The 21,643-nt window shown below is 39.5% G+C and overlaps 1 protein-coding gene across 1 annotated transcript; it reads left to right on the top strand.

The window, feature by feature from the left end:
* Positions 1-1,482: 1,482 nt before the first annotated feature.
* CAAP1 (caspase activity and apoptosis inhibitor 1) lies at positions 1,483-18,551 on the top strand. Its single transcript, XM_031602352.2, has 6 exons — positions 1,483-1,753; positions 2,185-2,385; positions 3,895-3,979; positions 4,864-4,939; positions 10,774-10,844; positions 15,978-18,551. The coding sequence occupies exons 1-6, from the start codon at positions 1,640-1,642 to the stop codon at positions 16,319-16,321; spliced, it is 891 nt and encodes a 296-aa protein (XP_031458212.1). The 5' UTR covers positions 1,483-1,639; the 3' UTR covers positions 16,322-18,551.
* The last annotated feature ends 3,092 nt before the right edge of the window (positions 18,552-21,643 follow it).

Here is a 21,643-nt window from a genome sequence, read left to right as displayed (position 1 = left end):
GTTGATTAACATTGACTATACTAACTGGTCAAATATGATAGGAAGGAAGTAATGTTCACATGATTTCCAGCATCTTTTTTCCACTTCTTTTAAAACTTCGGTATCTTCTATCTTTTCCTGTTTTGTTTGTTTGTTTGTTTGTTTTTTGTTTTTTGTTTTTTTTTAATCTAGAATTAAGTGACTTTTTGAGGAGTGGAATCTTGAACTGCTATATAGGCAATGTTTCAGTTTGCAAAATTGCTTAAACAAGCTTCTTAGATTATTTTAACTTTTCTTGTACTGATTTATAGCAAACTCTTACTTTGAAACATGTTAGAATGCGTTAGATGATAAAAAAAAGAAAATGAGACTATTTGAAGAGAATGGGGGAGAAACTTGAATGCAAATAATGTGATAGGCAATAGCTGACACCAGTGAAGTCAAATTTTATGAAGTGGTTTCATAAAAATCACTGTGGTGTCTTTGAAAAGGGGAATTTGTAAGTTCTTCCTTGTGTTTGTGTGGAACATCCTGCTTTCCAACGTTTTCTTGCTGCCCTTAATCTTGTTGCCCTGCTCACCTATGAAAAGAGCCTGGCCCCAAAACTCTTATATATCTGCCCTTTAGATATCTGTAAGCATTGACAGGATCTTTCTTCATTCTTATCTCCTCCAGGGTGAAGAGAGCCAGGTCTCTGCCTTTCCTCATACAGGAGATTTGTCAGGCCACTAATCATCTTCATAGATCCTAGTGATAGTTCTGTTACCCTGTGTCTGCTGGGGAATGAAAAAGTGCAGAACTGCCACAGATGTGCCACTGTTGTTCAGAGCTAGGATGGCCAAAGTTCAGTGTGACTTTAAAATAAGTAATTATATTACCAGAATGGAAATCATTAAAAAAAGTCAAGTTTTTCTGGCACAGGAGTTTTTCATCACAATATATGTCTGCATCATCTATGCCAGACTTTGCGACCAAGAGCTCTCATTTCTTCTGCTCCCTCTCAGTTCAACTGCGTTGTTTCCAGCAAACTTGTTTGTCAGATGAGTATACATACTCAGCTCCATAGCTGCACACATCCTGCTGCAATTCTGATGAATTTTCAGATACATACAATCACAAACAGCCTCATCAGGGCCTTCATCACTGTCTCTCTCACCTGATCGATTGTGGGTGCAAGTACAAGACAGACCATGACATTATACAGGATTTAAATAGTTTACCAATAGATCAAACCACCCCCAGGAATCCATCCTAGAATACTTCAGTGAGTTCAGGTGCCTGTATATAATTGTTCTTGACCCTCCAGCTTCCACATGTACTCTGTAACTGTTTGTACAAGCCTTATTCTAAGAAATCTACACTCGTGTTTTGATTTTGTTATCGTGGTCTTGTTCTGTTACGTGAAAACCGCCCTGATTTCACAGACCAAAAGTATTTGTCCATAAACACATTCTGGAAACTCTAAGAAACGGCGTATTAAGAGATCCAGCCCGGCGTCCGGCACACCGACACCAAAAGCCTCGCAGAGGAACGGAAGGAGAAGGCGCTCACGCAGCGGGGCGGGCGGTGGCACCCCGGAAAGGGCGGGCTGCGCGGCGGAAGCGGCAGGGCCGGGCCGGGGCGGTCGGACCGCGGCCGCCCGAGGCGCGAGCGCGGGGCCATGCCGGGCCGGAAGGAGAAGAAGCGGCGGCGCTCCCGCTCCTGCTGCCCTGAGGGAGCCGCGGGCGGCGACAGGAAGCGGCGGAGCGCCGAGACAGGCCGCGCTGCGCTGGAGGTGACGGGCAGCACGGCGGGGGCTGCGGGAAGGCGGGCAGGAATCCGCGCCGTGCCTTTCTTCCTCTGAGGCGTTCCGCTCTGTGACGGGGCTGGTCTGTGCGCGGCCCGTGTGGTCTCGTTGCAGGTCCGGGCTGACCTTTCTTGCGGCGATGCCTGTAGTTGTGTGACAGCCTGTGAGTTAGTGCGAAGAGAGGCTTGTTTCTTTGTGTTGTCGCCGTGCTGCTCCGTTTCACTTAGCGCAGCAATTTTTGGTAACATTTTTGGTTATTGAAATCTTTTGTAACGCTTCAGAAGTTAAAACGGTGTTTGAAAACTCAGAATTCCACTCCGAGGTGTCTTACAGGTGTGAAGCAAAAACCTGTCACTGTCACAGGTGAAGTATTGAGTTTCTAGAAGACGTGAAAGCTGTACTTGTCTTTTTGATTTCAGGAAGAAAAATGCAATGTGCCATCTGGAGAAAAAACAGAAGAACCTGAGCAACTCAGTGATGTAGAGGAAGGGGGATTAGATCTCAGTGTGTCTCTCAAACCAGTCAGTTTCTACATTGCAGACAAGAAGGAAATGCTTCAGCAGTGTTTCTGTGTCATAGGGGAGAAGAAACTACAGAAGATGCTGCCTGACATTTTAAAGGTACTGAAATGCCTTTTTGTGTGTGCTTTGCAGAAGCTTGAATGCTCATGTAGCAAAACACATTTCTCTCTCAGCTGTAGTGGACTTTCAGCTTAAAATTTGCCTATATATTTCTTAAATAAAGATTACATCAGGTCTTTGAAAGGAAGGCTTTTTAAAGATTTCACGTGGTTGTTCCACAGCTTACTCTTTTCTTCCACGCTGCTATACCTGAACTGGGTAGCTATTTTTATAGTACCTGTCTGTACTTGTTATTCATATGCAAAAGGAGTTCTAATTGCATGGAATGAATTCAGTCATGTTCAGTAGCAAGTATTCTGATGTGTTAATAAAAGCTTGATTTGAGTTTGTGCTATCCAAATTTCTTAAAATCATAAAATCTCTTCCAGTTAAACAGCTCCTGGAAGCTGTTACTTTTCTGGGGCTTAATAGCAGTACCTGTTGAATTCTGTTAACTTAGAATGCTTTGTGACTGTTGTGAACGGCAGGTGAAAATACAAAATGCTACCGATCTGTACAGAGAGAGAGGCTGCAAGCAAAGTGCTATTTTAGTTTAGTGTTAACTAATAGGTTTTCAATTTTTGTCTTTTTATTTTAATCTGTAAGTCACATTATTGGTATAAGTGAGGCAGGACAGACATTTTAAACTCTTAGTAAATTGCATGCAGTGTAATTCATTTCTTATCTGAGAGAGATGAAGAGAAGTAGTGTGGCAAGATGCAAAGGCATAACTGATGTGGAAAGGAAACTACACAATGGTGTTAGGATCAAACTGACAGTAAAATCATGTGTGTTAGATAAGATGTTCAGCACTGATTAATTTTGGTACATGTAAATGGTGTTGTAGCTCATTTAGAAATGCAAAATTATCATTTCACATTGAGGACACCAAGAAGTACAAGAGGTGTGGAAGTAGCCTATGGATATTCCAGCTAAATAAATGTGTGATATCAAGAATGAGAAGTGAATCACAATTTATGTATTTTTACGACTTCTTTTTTATGGTAAACAGTGTTATATAATTCCTCTTGGTGCTTTTTCAGTACCATTGTTGACTTCCATTTGTGAACTTGGATTCAACAATTGGCTTTGGTTTTTGCAGACTTAATTATGTAGTTCACCTCCTCCTGAATGACAGAGAAATACCAATGATCTGGGCTGCAGTCGGTTTGCTCTTCCATGCTTTAAACCTCCGTCCCATTATTTCTACTGATCAGTGTTACAGCTGCAGTGATAAGTCCCTATAATCAATTAACTAATACTGTGTATTGCTTGATTTATTTTATTTTTAAACAAAACACAAATGAACTGAAAATCCTCAACTGTTTTTGGTGGTAGTTACACCGGAATCAGCTACCTGATGTTCTTCAGTAGTGGCATCAGTGCAGGTTAGAACAGTGAATAGACTTAGATTCTGAATTACTGTGTAGGGCTGGAGATCTACTTAACGTTAGTAATTATTCTTTCCTCAGAAATGTTTACTAGCCTGTGGCCTGTCTGTCTTCTTAGAGCTGTTCCATGGATGAAATCAAAAGGCTTTGCTTGGAGCAGTTGGAGATGTTGTCAGAAAAAAAACTGTTGAAGATACTTGAAGGTATGAATGAAACTTTTAGGCACCACTGTACACAGAGAATAAGGAAAGCAAAAGTAGTCTGCCTTTAACTGCGCCTGTGTTTCCAGGTACTGCTATGTATGTATGAATATGTGTATGTATATGCTAGTCTTGACCTTGTAATCTTGGGTAAAAACATCCAGTAACTCTGAAGGTGTTAGCGATGTGTTCAAAACATGACTGTGTAATCTTCCTTTCCTTAGCACCCAAGCTAAGAACAAAGGTTTTGACTTGAATGTGGTAAAACAAAGCCAGGAATATGGAATCACTGTTTGGAATCCATTACTTTGGGTAAATTAATGTTAAGTTACCTCCTGGTTCTTTGCAAGGGAAGTCTTGTGTACCACAGTACCAGATCAATAGTATTAACAGTTGCACTAGATTATTCAGGGTAGTTAAAGAATTCTTAGTGCATGTCTCTGCTCTGCTGAGGCACACAGTTCATACAGTTTTATTAAGGATATGATGTTCCATTGTTTCAGTATCTTACTGGACTTCCACTTAGTTTTTAAGGACTCCAGAATTTATTTGTAGACTTGTTACTGTCTTCTCAATTAAGTGGAACAGTTGAATTCTGAACAGTACAGAGTTCCTTCTACTACTTATGTCTCCTGTGCTTTATTTTTATTGCCTATCATATTACGGTAGCAAGAGGAATTTTTTTTCATAATGCAGTGTAACTGAAAAATGTTAATCACATGTTAGCAGGTGTCTTGTGAATAAGCTTTTTATTTCTGTCTGCGTCTGACTTTAGAACATCTGTTTCAACTGTTTCAAATTTCAGTAGAGTTAATCGTTAAGGTAACTATATAGCATTAATTGTGCTAGGTGCCTAAACTTGCATGTTTGAAATTGTGTATATCTAGGCAAGAGTGGAGCTGATTCTGATACTGACGAGGATGGAGATGGAGAAGACAAGACTGGAGGTGAATCAGTCAGTCAGTGAGTAAAAGAGAACAGTTCAAAACTTAATTTAGAAATACTGAAAACAAAACTGGGATTTTTCATGAAGAACGATCAAATGTAGTGTTGAGAGATTCAATTGATTTTACCCTAATTATATAATTATTTTGGTAAAATGGCAGTGAGCTGTTAGTGCTAGCAAACATTAAGCATCCAAACATGTTTTGATAATGTTAGGTAAATGAGTTTCACACTGGCATTATTTCCCATCAGTTGAGCTGTGATAACTGAACATATACTGCAAAAGTAGATTGTGTGATTTATGTTAACATTCTTCAGTTGAACTACAGTGGATTGAATAAACCCTTCCCACTGAAATCCATGAACTTCTTGTAAAGAGTTTTGGTCTGAAATGTATTGTTTTCCTTCCATCCTTATTTCTGGTCCTTCATTCCTCTCCCAGTTGGAGTGGCACTGACACTTAACTGTTCCCGTGTTCCTGTTGCGGATGTAGCATAATGTCTGGAGTTTCAAGTACTGAGGTTTGTAGTTGCTCATTCTTAGGCTGGCATCTGCAGTTTTGCAAAGGCCAATTTTTTTGTTTGTTTGTTTTTAACCTTTTTTAGAAAATACTTATTTGTTTTTAAGGACACAAGTCTTGCATAGTATGTTACTAAGTGACTTTTGTATTGAAAGAGTAACCTCTTTCTGGCAATTTCTAAAAAAAGTAGTCAAGGAGAAAAGAGTGTTAGTAGTTGTCACCCACAATGTATCAAATTCTAGAAATCTAAGTTGGTAGGAATCTGTAGAAGTCAAAACAATAATCATGTAGGAAAACTAGAAGTTTTTCTGTTTTGATTGCTGACTTGTTTACAGCTAATCACAGAATCACAGAATGGCCAGGGTTGGAAGGGACTTCAAGGATCGTGAATCTCCAGCCCCCTGCCACATGCAGGGCCACCAACCTCCACCTTTAATACTAGATCAGGCTGCCCAGGGCCCCATCCAATCTGGCCTTGAACATCTCCAGGGACAGGGCATCCACAGCCTCTTTTGGCAGCCTGTTCCAGCACATCACCACTCTCTCTGTAAAGAACTTCCCCCTGACATCCAACTTAAATCTTCCCTTCCTCAACTTAAAACCATTTCCCCTTGTCCTGCTTTTCAAAGAGTAGATTCCCCTCCTGTTTGTAGGCTCCCTTTAGGTATTGAAAGGCTGGATTGAGGTCACCCCACAGCCTTCCTTTCTCCAGGCTGAACAAGCCCAGCTCCCTCAGTTTGTCTTCACAGGGGAGGTGCTCCAGTCACCTGATCATCTTTGTAAGGATGGTACACACATTCAGTACACAAACTTAATAAATCCCTTGAGACTGTGGTCTTAATATCAGTGTCAGCTTGTTAAGGTACTTGTTAGTTGCTGGCTTGGTAAGTTCATCCAAATTTACTGAATAGAAACAGATTTGGGAAAGATAATGATGATACTTCAAATTTCATGTCCAGTCAGTAGTTTTGATTCAATAGAAGCCTCACATTTTTGTTCAGAACAAGTTATAAAGTCATTAAAATTGTTTCCTTTGATCATATTTCATCACACACCAGATTTTTAGAAAATTGAGTGATACTAAGAGAAGTGAATTTTCAGTATTTTTCCTGTGATTTAATACATCATAAATCTGTTTCATCTGAAGTTTCATTTGGAACTGATTTGAGACTGTGTTCCCTGCTTTGCTGTTTTTACATGGTTTGTGAATGCTGTCAATTCACTCCTTTAGTGAGACTATTTTTATCTTTTGGTCTTTAACCCTTTGCTGGCTATTGAAAATATTAACTATAAAAACAGAATGCTATTTATGTAAGTAATTTAAATGTATTTATCTCTTTACTGATGATTCATGTTTTGCCAGTGAACTTTGGAATTAAATGGAAAGACAACCTTGTTGGCTAAAGAAACCATTGAAAATGTTCAGGAGTTTGAGGTCTGAAGAAATGTTATGATTTTTTTTTAATCTAATTCAAAAATACTGCAAAATAGATATAACATTCAGATTATTGACAGTAGCAATAAAACATACTAAACAAAGAAACTTATTACTATAATTTACAGTGATCGTATGTTAATGTGTATAATATGAGCAAACAATATTTTGCTTTGAAACATCTAATGTGCATGAAAGAAGGGGATTTTAAATTTATTTGCTATGCCTTACTTTTAGATCAGCATATCCTCTGCTAACATTAGTGGAGGCATGGTATTGTGCTGCCCTTAAACATGTGCCCCAGAATAGATTATTAGGAAAGATATTGTAAATAAGCCAAGATATTGTAAGTAAGCAAGATTAACAAACTGAGAATGAAATTGAACTGTGAAATGAACTGATGCTGACTGGCCACAAAATGGTGTGGAATGCTTACCTATTAAATGATGACAGTAACAGTTCACTATCAGTCCAGTCCAGCCAACTCTGGGAAATTAAAAACAACAAAAAACAAAAAAACACAAAATGTACTGTGAAAGCACTGTAGGGATCCAGAGTTTTTTAATGACAGTAGTCTGTGTAAGAATATGCTTCTGCCATAATCAGTGATCCTGTCAAGACAACAGGAAGAAACTTTACAACAGTTTTTGATGTGTGTTTTCCATTTTATTACTTCTTTTTATGTAGCTGTTCAAATGGGTATAGGTAAGTTCAAGCAGTTGTTCAAACCCATAGAGGTCACTGTTTTCTGGGAAATGAGTGATTTTACTTCCTCAGTGAAATTTGGCTTCAGAGCTCTGGGTGATATCAGATGCGAAATCTCTTGCTTTTGTTCCTCATGAAAACTTTTTGTGCAAGCTCAGACTTTCCACGTAACACATTGCTATTCAGCAGAGAGGTGACAAAATAGTTCAAACGAATGAAGAATGTGCAAGGGAGGATGGAGTCTGAACAGCTCTTAGTGATGAGCTGGTGTTATGGGGCCATCACAACCTTATTTTGGTTGGGAATTGAGTGACTAAAAAAAAAAAAAAAAGAACCTGTTAGGAGTTGCTTTAAAAAAAGAAATGGATCCCCCCAGAGGCAGGCCTATAACAATCCCCATGTTCCTCTAGCTGCTGACTATGCAAGTTTCAAGGTTTGCAGCCCCACTTCTATTGCTGCTCAGCACTCTTTGCATACATGGAGAGCTTTTCAGCAGCTCATCCAGACCTGTGCTGTCCCCAGTAGCTGACTCTTAGGCTGTTAATCTCTTGGGTTTCTATCAGGGCTGTGGGCCCTCAGTTTGAGTGCTTGCAGACTCTGGTCTCTCTCTCAGGAATTTGGCCTTTAATCTTGTAGTCTCTTTGGTATTGTGACTCTCAAATATCTCATCCTACTTGATAGCTAGACTAGCTTGAGGTACTGTATGCATGTTTTTCATTATATTTTATGGCAGTACAATTCTGCAGGTCCTTGTCAGGTGTAGTCCTCCATGCAGTTGGTGGCAGTTAGATGTACAGACAGTAGACTCCTGCTACTTGGGAAAATGGTTGGCACTGGAATTCAGCAAGGGGGCAGAGTAGGCTTGATCAGGTGCAAGATGTATGTACTGCCCAGAAATCAGCTGATTATCACCTGGCCATTTCACCTTTTCACCACTATTTTCTATGTGCTTATTCTTGTCCAACCTTCCCTCATCTCTCTCTTTTCCTACCTTTGATCTTTTCTCCAAACATTGTGAAATGGCCTGCACAGTCCCCTTAAACATGTGCTGCTGTAAGTTTTACGCAGTCTTGAAATGTTCTTCCCTAGCAACGTGTACGAACCCCTTGCTGCTGCAGGCAGAACCTCACTTCAGGCTGCAAGGTGCTCTTACTCTTATCAGGTTTCTTTCCTGGTAGATTGTCTGATTGCTTTCCTCTGACAACTCTAGAAGTGATTCAAACAAGGTGATCCATCTGTGTAGATCATGTTTTTTGTCTGCTTGCCATTGTTCTTACTGGATCTTTATGGCAACTTACTGTTAAAAGCATAAGCTAGTGGACAGAGAGACAATCAGGAGTTGAGTGTGATGAGCTCAGAAAGTGATAGGAGAACAAAAAACCTGAAATTTATGGGAAAGTGTACTCTGATAGTGTCTTGGAAAGGTTTAACTGGTGATCTTTGCTAACATCTGGCCTTAAAAAACAGGACCACTGGGGCTTAGGTTCTGAGCTGCTGGCTAAAGCTGATGCTGGAAAGGTTGTTTTCCCCATAGTAATATGCATGGACTTGCTAGACCATTGCATACAGCAAACCTGATTTATTTGTAGAATTTCTGGACTTATCTTACTTCTAGCTGGTGAGGGCTTTAAGCCATCTTGTAACACCTGTGGCTTTTGTGGTAAAAGATGATGATTTGGATAGAAAATAAATGAGCAAACTTTCCTTGTAAAGAGGAAAAGTTTAAATTATTTTGTAAAGGAATTGCCATGCATATACAACTTCCTGTTTGGCGTTTGAACATTTAGTTTGCATTGAGCCTTTCTTTTCCAGCCTTGCCTAGGCCCGAGGAAGTGAAAGGACTAAGAGAATACTTTTTGCACTAAGTAGGAAAGTGAACTTAAAGGACACATACTACTGAGATGTATCACGGTAAATAGTTTTTTCCTATTTTATTATAATGACATTGAGCAGTGAATTTCTTTTGAGGGGTTCTTAATTAAGGTGCAGAACTTCTAGGGATCTTTCTTCAGGTGTTTTGTAACTTTTTTTTTTTTAATAGGCACGTTCCCCTTAATAACTGCACTATTCCACACACATTTTAGTTGTTTTGGGTGAAAACAAGGGAGACAAGGGAGAAGCAGTGAATCTGTTGACTTTTAACCTCTACTAACGTAGGAAAGGAAATAGCTATCAAAATAGCAGTATCTCAGACCCTGTTGGCAAGAACTTCTATGGTACTCTCTTTTTTGTTTGACTTGCTCACTGGACACCTGAAAGAAAAACCATCTTTGACAGCATGTGGAAAACAGTTTTTTTTTCCAGTTATGGGACAGTCTACTGGGTATTACTGAAAAGTTTTTGAAGTCATTACGTTTAAATCTATGATACCAAGATCTTCCTGTCTTTTCTATAGTGCTATTTAGATCCAGCAGGTGGAATGGTTGCATTTGTCTGAAACCAAAGCCACGCTGACATTCGTGGTAGAAAATCGGCACTTTTACTGCCAAAATGCTCAATGAACATGGCAACTGAACTACTTCTGTGATTCGGAGTCCTTTGTTGAGGGCTGCCCTTCATTCTCTCTCTGTGTATTTCACTATTTTCATTTTGTCTGAGTATGTACAGAATGTGTGAAGAATGTGAACACTTCACACAGGTGTCTCTCTTCCTTATCCCATGCATAAAGCATGTGTAACCTTGCAGGTCATGAGCAAAAATCAGTAAATTGAAGAAATAAACATGTATATTGAATATTACTTAGCAATTGAATTTCATTTCATTCCTTTTAAGAAGCAGCCCTTAGTGAAAAAGTGATACTGTAATACAGAAAAGGTGGGTGGTGGTGGGGGTGACAATAACTTAGTGAAAACAGCTTCTTAATTCAAATGAAGAGAGTAAATATGATCCGAATGCAACTGAAACTATAGTTTTTCAAATTATTTAACTCTGACATTTTATGCTGAATTTTACAGACAAACTTCTATGGTTAGGGAGACACAATCAGTGAGAATTGGTATTGTGCAAGACAGTATACTGAAAATAGTTACTTCATCCTTGCAGCTCAGTAGGCACAAGTGATAGCTCATTTTCAAGTGCTTAGAAGAGCTGGGTGCTTTTTCACCATGTAATTTCTTTAGTTAATGTTTCTTTGAAAAGTACTCTGTACATTGTGAAAAACATAGATTGAAATGTCTTCTCTTTTGCTTCCAGGCAGGACAACAGCATAGACTCCACTTCTTCTTTGAGAGAAGACAAGCTGGAAGGTCAGGAATCAAAACAAGGTATGTAGAGTAGAAAATTTGTCTTCTCAGTTCTGTAAGATTGAGAAGATATTAAAATATTTTTTCTGGCTAGAAACAAACCACAGGTTTTCAGAATTTGATAGTTTGGCTTCCAGAAAATGGCTGAATGCTTTTGCAAGGCTCATTTGACTCTTCATATCTAGTGTTTCAGCTGAAGAGGAACTTGGTTTATTTCAATTTTTTTTATATGTGGGGGGGGCTAATCCTGCTTTTACCATCTATTCAGTTTGATAGTTGGTTTTACTTTGTTTTGTGAGACTCCATTACTCTGTTTTGACATTCACAGAAGAAGATGATAACTGCTGAAGAACTGCTTGTAACTTAATCACGTTCAGTCTTTTTGATACTTTGAATGATTATGCCGGGCTGAGTTCTATGGAAATGCTGCTTAGCAGTCATGAGGAGTGGTGATTGCTGTGTTTTACTTGAAGTCATTGCCTTCAGAAGTGCTCAGATCTTCAGATCTCTCAGAGGGAAAGCTTTGTTTTGCATATCCTTCTCTATACTTTCTCCATGTCTGTTCTAGCCAATTTTCTCTTCTCATTTATCAGAGGGGGTATGCTTTCCTTGGTCTGTCTGTTCTGAACAATGTACCTGTAGAACCCCTTCTTGTTTTTCATATCCCGTGTCAAGTCAGTTCATTGTGCACCTTGGCTTTCCTGATCCCATCTCTACATGTCCAGTCAGCATCCCTGTATTCTTCCTAGGTCGCAAGTCCCTGCTTCCACTCCCTACATATGTCCTTTTCCCTCAATTTGACCAGTGGATCCTTGTTTAGCTATGCCAGTTTCCTGCCTCCTCTGCTTGTTTTCCTATACCATGGGACAAAGAGCTCTTATGTTCTCATAAAGGCATCTTCAAAGAGTTGCTAGTTCTTCTCCTCTCCTTTTTATGCAAGGACAGCTTCCCAGGGGATTTCACCCAGTAAATTGTTCTGCCAGAGCATAATCACTATAGCCCCAGTCTTAACCTCTTTAATGAGCTCCTCTTCCTTGGTGAGAGCCCCAGGTCCAGTAACACTTCTTTTCTGGTTGGTTTGTCTAATATATGGACCAGGAAGTTGTCCTTAGTGCATTCCAGAAATGTCGTGGATTGTTTGCAGCCTGGCATGAAGCAAGAAGGCTCATCCATAGGCTCCCCTTGCTCAGCTGGCATGTGGTAGACTCTGGCTGCCAAATGTTCTTTGTTGGTCTCATCCCTAATTTTCACCCACAAACTCTCAACTTGCTCATGACAATTTCTCAAAGGCAGCTTTTTGCACTCTATCCACTTTTTAACATAGAGATCAATTCCCTTGACCCTCTTTCTCTGTCTGTCACTTCTGAAAATCTTATAGCCCTTGATTGCCATTCTTCAATCACAGGAATCATCCCACCACATTTCTGTAATCACAGTTAGATCATAGTATTCTAATTTTGCTGTGGTTTCCAGCTCTTCCTGCGTATTTTCCAGGCTGCATGTAGATGCACTTAAGACAGGCTATCGGCAGTGTTACCTTCTCAGAGGAGCCCTCATCAGATCCTTTGAGACAATTCTGAGGTTTTTTCCCCACTGTTTGCTAAAGTGACAACATTCCCTTCTTGGTCACATAGAATTCCGTCACCTTCTCTCATCAAATCTACTTTAAAGTCCTATTAATCAGTCCAGCTGGCTTTCTTCCCGGAACATTCTTGTCTTCCTGCTCAATTTTTGTCCTATCTGAGTTCACGTTTTTGGTCTCTCAGAGGCCTGTCCAAGATTGTAGAAACTGAATCTCTGATTGTGACACCACTTATGCAGCTGGTCATTTACTCGACCCATTTTCTTCCTTCTTCTTGGGTCCCAGACTCAAAAGGAGAGGGCAGATGAGAAACATTGCTTACATTCCTACTTCCTTCAGTGCCCTTCCAAGGGATGTAAAGTCTCTTTTAATGTTTTGTGGTTTCCTTGTTACAACCATCTGAGACCCAATTTGAATGAGAAGGAGTGGATAGTGGTCAACCTGTTTATCGGGCCTGATTAACCTATTATTGATGTCTCTGATGTTTGTCCCTGGCAGGAAGCAAACACCTGTAAAGATTATACAGGTGGCAATTCTAAATCTAGAATCTCTAAACTATAATTTCTCCTTCCCATAGCCCCCAAATGTAAAATTTACAGAGGTTTTGGGACCATTCTGTTCTGCCTTCAGTGGTCTCTGCCATGATGAAACGCTGTTGCCTCATTATTGCAAATAGCAGTCATGTTCTACCATGACACCATCCTTCTGAAAGAATCTTTGATGCATGAAAGCATCCTTAATTTTCATCTTTTTGAGGTATGATCCTATATTTTTTTTCCTTTTTAAATGTAAAAATGCAGTGGGAGAGACAGTCAGGCACTATGTTGATTGGCAGAATAGAAAGTGCAAAAGTGGGTAAATTAGTGATACACGCTTAGGTACCTATTGTGTAAGGAAACAGTTTCCTTGATCAGCAGCAGTACTATTCCAGTCATTTAATGAACACCATGTAACAGCTACCCATATTAGTTTGTAGTTGACACACTGAGTATTTCTGTCATCTTATTTTCATTTGGTCTGTCTCTATGCAGTAACGTGAAACTTGGTCTGTAAATGATGTTAGTTCACCCTTTTATTGAGAATATTTTGACGTGTTCCAAATTGGTATGTAAGGAGTAGGGTGCCATCAGCTGCCCCTTGTGGTTGGAGGGCTGGGCAGAAGCACAGTCCAAGGATACTGGAGTGGCCAAAGTCAGCCCCAGGGTTCTTTATTTCATAGAGAATCCCAATTTCACAGGGACCATCAAGGATCGCTGAATCCAGCTCCTGTCTCCACATAAAAATTCTAGATGCTTGATGTGTCCAGGCCATAACACCTGAGGAAACACGTAATGCTACCAGAGAGCACCCAGTGGCTGGCACCATACAGGGCTGACACGTGCTGTCTAGTAGAAGTGCTGGTGGGTGGTCGTCTTTGGACCTGTCACAGACACAGCCCCCATAGCTTCACATCCCAGCTGCAGAGGGCCGTTGGAGTGGCCTATGCCTACAAAAGATGGAGTGCCCGTGGGGAAAACGTTCTCTACCTCCTACTTGTGCCCCTGAGGCCTTTTCTGAGCACACCTTCCACCTGGAGCTGGATGATACAGAGGAGGTGCCAGCAAAGATGTCTTGCCTGCATGTGGAACTGGAGTGCACCTGTTGCAAGAGACCAGCTGCTGGGGTATGTGCTCTGCTTTCTCCACCATCCTCAGGATGAGCTGAGGGGGAAACAGGAGGCAGCCTCCTCGACACCTTCTGTGAGGGCTCTTACCTTCATGTGCAGAAAACCACATGCTGGTTCCAGAAGCAGGTGAGAGCAGCTGGAGATGTCTGCCTCACTCATGTGACTGCTGCCTGCTGTGCTGCCCTCACACAACTCCTGCAAGCTCAAGCTGACTACTCTCTCCACAAACATCTTCATTGAGATGGGACTTCGGGTGCAGTTGAATGATTTAAATGCCTATATTATCAGTGTTAGTAATACTCAGATTATTAAAAAATTATCATTGCCTGATATTTGAAGGCAGCAATCACAGAGGGATCACTTGCTTGGTTTTTGTGTATGTTAGTAGTTTCATTGTTGATATATGATGAGTACAAATCAATGATTCTTCTAGCCCTACAGATAGATGGAGGGTTCAGGAACCAAATTTACAGATGGATTAAACTAGCAATCTCAACCACAAGCTCTTCTCCAAACTAAGAGTTAGGTGAAAGACAACTGTTTAAAGCCAGATGTGGAGACATTAGTTTTAATGATCACAGAGTCACTGAGTGGTTTAGAGAAGCGACCTTTTGAAATCATCTGCACCCAATCCTCCTGCTGCCAGAGCAGATTGCCCAGGATTGTATGCAGATGGGCTTTGAATATGTCCATGGCAGGAGTCTCCATGACTATTTCAGGCAACCTGTGTCACTGTTTAGCTACCCTCAAGTTGAACACAACTTTTTTTTTTTTTTATTTTTTATTTTTTGTATTTATGTGGAATTTAATGTGTTTTACTATTTGCCCATTGCTGTTAATGTTGCCAGTGTGCACTACTGAGCTGAGAAATTTTTACAGCCAGGTTTGCAATACTGTCTAAATACTTAATAAGTAATTTTTTGCTGCATATAAGTCATTAGAGATTACAGTAGTTTATACAGGAATGAAAGCTTTCCTAGAATATTCATGGTAAATTATATATATTTCAAAAATATGAGCCTAAATCCCCATTATTCATTAAGAGGGAACACAGCTGTGCCTTTGTGCAATTAAAAAGCCTTTAGAATCACTCATTATCATCATCTGGCTATATGATTTTTATTTGAAGTAGTGAACAGTAGTTTTTCAAAGATTCAAATCTTGGCATCAGACTAATAATTTCTGAGGCCAAAGAATCAGAAGCAATAGTTTCTCTATAGCCAAATTCTGAGATCAGTTACACTTTGACTGAGTTTGGCTTTTATTTTATCTTTTATTTTATTGCACGGCCTCTTCTAATTCATTTTCTTAATGAACTACATCTTTTAGCTGACATTAAAAGTGAATATCATGGCTTTTCCTATGTTTTTACTGATCTAAGTTAAATATGTTTGAAATTCTGTAGTAGATTTTGAATTGATATACTGTAGTAGGAGTTTCTATGAACTTTCAGTACTTTTCTTGACATAGTGTATAATTCCTTTTAGACTATATAAAGTAGTTCTTAAATGTTATTTTTAAAACTGCATTTTGAAAACTAATCTTTCTTTAAAGAAAACAAACAATAATCAGTTCTGCTTTGTTGTGATAATAAAACCTTGTGGCATTTTAATTGGGAAAATCCATCCATACAATGGAATACATTTTCCTAGTACTGCAGCGTTGCTATACTGTACGTTCTTTTAAATTGGCATAAAAATGAATTTACATGTGTCCAAATTAAATCAGCTTTTAAAGATGAGTAAGAAAAACAAAGGGAATTAGTTGTCTCAAATTCATAGATTTTTTTGTTGCCTTTTATATGCTCCATAAGGAGTGTTTTGAGCAGAATTGATTTTTTTTTTTTAATGGGGAAAGAAGAATTGCAGTTGGCTGACTGACTACAATTGTTGCATTTGTGTTGCAGGCAAAGGAGAAGATAGTGATGTCCTCAGCATAAATGCAGATGCATATGATAGTGACATAGAGGGTCCGTGTGATGAAGAAGGCAGCCCAGATGTACAAGAAGACACTGTCAGAAGTGGAGCTGGTCAGATTGATGACCTTCAGAAGGACATTGAGAAAAGTGTGAATGAGATACTGGGGTTGGCAGAATCTAGTTCAAAGGAGTCTAAAGCAGCAAGCTTAGCTGTTCCTCCATTAGAAGATGTTCAGCCATCAGCACAGCAGCTAGAGCTCCTTGAGCTTGAAATGAGAGCCAGAGCTATTAAGGCTCTAATGAAGGCTGGTGATGTAAAAAAACAGCCCTAAGATTGTTTACAATAAATTCTCACTGTCTTTTGAAAGATGTTGTGTTTATTCATATAGTTGTAGGGGTTGGAATGAACCTAAGGAGATCATCTAGTCCAACCACCCTGCTAAAGCAGGTTCTCTGCAGTTGGTTTTTGCACAGCCAAGTCTCCAGGAGTGTTTTGAATATCTTCAGAGAAAGAGACTCCACTGCCTTTCTGGGTAGCCCGTTCTAGTGTTCTGTAGCCCTCAAAGTGAAGAGGTTTTTCCTCATGTTCATATGGAACTTGCTGTGTTCCAGTTTATGCCCATGACCCCCTTGCTGGGTGCGACTGTAAAGAGCCTGGCCCCAACCTTTTGATATCTACCATTTAGATATTTGTAAGCATTAATCAGATCTTTTCCTTAGTCTTTCTTCTTGCCATTTTTGAAGGTTAGAGTGACACTGGATTTCCTCCTGTCCTCAGATACCTCTCCTATTCTCCATAACCTTTCAGAGGCGACTGAGAGTGGTTCAGCAACCACCTCTGTCAGCTCCCTCACCACTCATGAGTGCATCCCTTGGGAGGTAGTGGATTTGTGTGTGTTGATTCTGCCTAGAATCATAGAACCATAGAGTGGCTTAGATTGGAGGGGACCTTAAGTATCATCTAGTTCTAACACCCTGTGGATAGGGTGGCCAGCCAGCAGATCAGGTTGCCTGGGATCCCATCCAACCTCACCTTGAATTTCTCCAGGGATGGGGCATCGACAGCCTCTCTGGGCAGCTGTGCCAGTACCTCACCACCCCATGTGCAAAAAATTTCTTCCTAACATCTAAGCTAAATCTTCCCTTTTTAGTTTAAATTCTCCCTTCACTATCAGGAAGTGTAAAAAGTTGGTCCCCCTTTGCTTATAAGCTCCCTTCTAGCAATGGAAGGTTGCAGTGCAGTCTTCCCAGAGACCTAGACAATCTCTGACTAGATTCTCCCTGACAAATGAGAAGTCTTCCTTTCACCAGACTCCCTCTCTTGTCTCCAGAGTCTGGGATTCCTGAGGGGCAGTCAGTAGTAAAGATGAAAGCAAAGAAGGCATTCAGTAACTGCCTTCTCATTGTCCTCCATTAGAAGGGCACCCATCTCATTCAGTAGCAGGCCCACATTCTCTGTAATCCTCCTTTTGCTATTGATAAACTTAATGAAGCCTCTCTTTTGCCCTTCACCTTCTTTGCAAGATTTAATTCCAAATGGGCCATAGCCTTCCTTGTTGCATCCCTACATGCTCTGACAATGTACCTATATTCCTCTCAAGTGGTCAGACCCCTTTTTCACATTCTGTAAACTTTTTCATTTTTCTGAGTTTTTCCATGAGCTCCTAGCTAATTCATGCAGGCCTTCTGCCACCTTTGCCTGATTTCTTGCTCTTGCAGATGCACTTACATTGAGGTTGGAGGAAGTGGTGCTTGAGTGTCAACCACCTCTTCCTTTCCAGTGGGCCCCTTTACCTTCTAATGCTCTGTTCTCTTCAGTGCTGAAGTGTACAGGGCTGGGTGTATGACATTCCTTATTCAGACTCTTATGATATTGTTCACTGTTTCTGTTGCCTTTGGTGTGTTGCTTCATGCCCAGCACAAACGAACTGCAGCACAAATGAGTTGGTTTGATGCTTCCCTGAGCACCCGGCTGTTTCTGTGCATGGTTATATCTTCAAGGAGGCACAGTATGTATGGAGCTCCGCCATGAAGAACCTGGTGCCCTCAGGGCAAAATAGAAGAAGTGAGTTCTTTGTATCTTCATGGCTGGAAAATAACCAACTGTTTTAATTATTTGCCGTAACCAACAGTTATAATTATTTAATTATCTTTTTAGTTGAGAAACTTGATTTGTCCATTTTTTTTTTTATTAGAAGTACTCTTTTTGGAGTGGTGTGACATCCTTTAGCATTCTCCCATGTGATCTGAGGTGCTTGTTTCTCCTTGGGTCCAAGTCATAATAATGCAAATGTTCTAGTTAAATTAAATAACAATTCATTTTGAGAAGGTTAAAAGTGTGGCTAGGCTTTAGAAAGCTGTTTGCTAAACATATTGTTGATGTGGTTTTTTGTTTGTTTTGGAATAAACAGTTGAACTTTCTTATTTTCAGAGTTTTGAAAGTGCCTATAAGTGTCAAATACCAGGGTTTTTATACTGGTGGTTGTTTAATTATGTTCCTCTTTTCCACTGTTTTTGTGTTGTGTCATAACTGAAATAAAGAAAATGGAGTTTTTTTCCTGACAGTGTTGTTTTTTTAAATATTTGGCATAATATTTGGTAGAGTGTGGTAAATTAGACTACTTTGAAGACCTTTATTTTTGATATTAAATTGATATGGCCATTTCACATTCCCTGTAAACAGGAAAATCTAATTTTTGTGTACTTGTTTCTTAGAAAAGGCATTTATTTGTAACTGTTACATACAAAATCATAATTCTATATTTTTGACTTCAAATGAATTTATTTGTAAATAACTTGTATCACAGAATAAAATTTCCTGCTATGATTTCATGAAACAATCTCAAGAATTCTGATCCTTGAGAAGTAGTGCCATTTTTCTGTTTGGCTGCTAATCACAATCATATTAACTTGTGTGTACTTACATACAGAAATTAATTTTTATTATTGTATGAATCTTGTGGATGTGATCCATCGATACCAATGGTTTCTTCATCAATTTGTCCTACAGGGGTGACTCCTTGATTCCTACACATCTCTGATCTGTTTCCACCAACCATTAGGCAGTAAAAACTTACTTCATGCTAAATCCATTCCTCAGCAAGGTGTAATTTGGAGCATCTTGGAAAGGCTGAATAAATCAAGTTTAATTAAAACTCTGTTTCATATACCAGTAGTACATACAGTGATGCAACAGAATGATGGATTCCCAGTCGGAACTAAGTACTGCTTCCTTAGAATTTTGCTGCCATTTTAAGTAATGATAAATCAGGTCATAGTTCTGCTGGAAACTTGTTGTAGGTACATGTTTCTGAGCTGGCAGCAGAGGGGCAGTCTGACAGCATAGCATCTGGCATGGAATTGTATATAGAGCAAAGTTGTGTCACTGAATTCCTCTGTGTGGAAAAAATTACACCCATTGACATTCACTGATACTTGTGAACATTTATGGAGTCCAACCAGTGGGTGTGAGCACAGTGAGGTGATGGGTGGTGCTTTTCAGCAGCGGCCACAATGGGTCTCTTCCACTGGTGCAGACTTATAAAAGCATGGCATGCAGGCTCTGTTCGTCACTGCTGCAAATGCAGAACTAATGGTGTGACTGTGTTGAGAAGGAGTGATTTGTAGCTGAGAGTTTCCTTTATCAAATAGTCTTATTGCGCTCCTTGTATCAGTTGTAGTTTTTATGAGAATAAAGAGGAGGGATTACTTTTGGAGCAAGCTGCACGTGTGTGTATATGTATGCACATATGTATATGCCTTCAGAGAGACCTCATACGATTGATGGCAGAAGTGCTAATGTTTTGTACTGTTGTACTGTTGTTGCTCAGATTACAAATCAGTCAGCTGACTCAAGCTGGTTCCTGCACTGATTGTGTGCACAGCAAACCGATCAGTCTGCAGTAAATGATAACAGTAAAAAAGCCGGTATATTAAAAATACTATAGCAGTGTTTTGTTGCTCACTGCTAAGTACCTCTTTTAATTTTTTATTTCTTTTAGATTAGTGTATCACTTGGAGGAAAAAGCAATTTGTATGTAAAGTGCAGTCATGAATTATGTATGAATTCTTAATTTTACAGGATTTTGATCAACCCATTGGTTGGCAAAAAGTGTTGTACACTTATGCTGGTTCAGCATAAGGAGAAAGATTTTATTCTGCACTGGAACAGAAATGTTTTGTAACTGGTTTTGTCTGTCCTATAAAAGGAAGCACTGTGTGTTTCTGGGAAGAAGGGCTGATTGTCTTTCTGTTTGGTGTGACTTCCCAGAAAGCCAAACTTTCTATTACTGCCATATGCTTCTATAATAACTAGACTTTCAGGTGCCAGCTTTGAGTGACAAATCACTGGCATCTCTTGAGGAAAATTCAGTTGAGTTTGGATAAAACTTACAGAGGGTTTTCTGTAAAATAGCTAATGAAGAAAAGTTTTGTGCCCATGAATACGTGCTAAGTTGTTATATAGCATTTTATACGCCTGTGTTAAATTCATAAGCACTGATACAGCTTTATAGGATCACTGAAAAAGGTAGGCATGCCCCTTACACAGGAGGTAGTTAAAGATGAACTGGGAAACCATTCCTTACTAAGGAAGGGAGGTGAAGTTGTTAATTCATGCAGCAACATAACAAACACAGCACGAACACCAAATTAAAAACTGATTATAAAGTCCTGCAATTGAGTCCCAGTAATATAACAGTTAATGCTTGTTACAAAGTCAATCTGCAATATATGGTGATAAAAATGTTTACCTTCTTTATGACAAAATCTAAATGTTAAAATGCTGCAGGTTTGTTTTCTTCATTTTGTTTGTTTTCTGTTTTATGGTCCTCTTTTCGTCAGTAATATTAAAATATGTTAACAAGATATAGAAGAGGCTTAGAAAAATCTGAGGTCAGTAAAGGCTGAGATGTCTACCAGCAGTTAATCAAACTGTAAGGAAACACTCAGAAAACAGAACTGTAAATATTACAATGTTATTAAAATGTAGAGCACAATTAATCATCTCTATTAAAAAAATGCATGTTAACACAGTGCACCATCACTTTCTTAACTGTTGAAAAATTTCATTCTTTCCCATGGGATCTGTCTTGATTGCTGCCAGACTCAAATATGAGGTTTTTTTTATTTTGTTCTCATGACTCTGCAAAACTGTTCTTGAATCTATGATCTCCCATCTCACCTTCCATTTTATGATTTGAGTCAATCTATTTGTATTTGCCAAATCCCAGCTTTACTCCCCTGAACCGCTGCAAACAACTGGTGCAGTTTTGCATGTCTGTGTTGAAGGTGTACCTATTGGAACAAATGCAAAGACTTCTAAGGTCACTAGAGGAACATAGGACGTGACACATGACCACCAAAGATAGCTCAGTAAAAAAAAAAAAATTGAAGTGTTGAGGGAATATGTTTCCTGTCTGAGAAGACAGAAAGAAGTAGAACACTGGGAGTGCGCTTAATCTGAATATGAAGCTGGTGAAGAACAAATGCTAATAATGTGTCTATGAAGGCATTTTAATTAGATTACTCCATCTCCTCCCTCCCATAGCATTATTATGCCCCTAGTGTTTGCATGGAATCCACAACAGAAAGCAGATCTAACCCTGTTCTTACTGCTCCCCACCAGGATCAGCACCTTGATCCACTTTGCTGTG

This window comes from Phasianus colchicus, chromosome Z, assembly GCF_987193195.1.
Source record: "Phasianus colchicus chromosome Z, bPhaCol1.hap1.1, whole genome shotgun sequence".
NCBI classification, from domain to species: domain Eukaryota; kingdom Metazoa; phylum Chordata; class Aves; order Galliformes; family Phasianidae; genus Phasianus; species Phasianus colchicus.
This window is presented reverse-complemented; position numbering and strand designations above follow the sequence as displayed.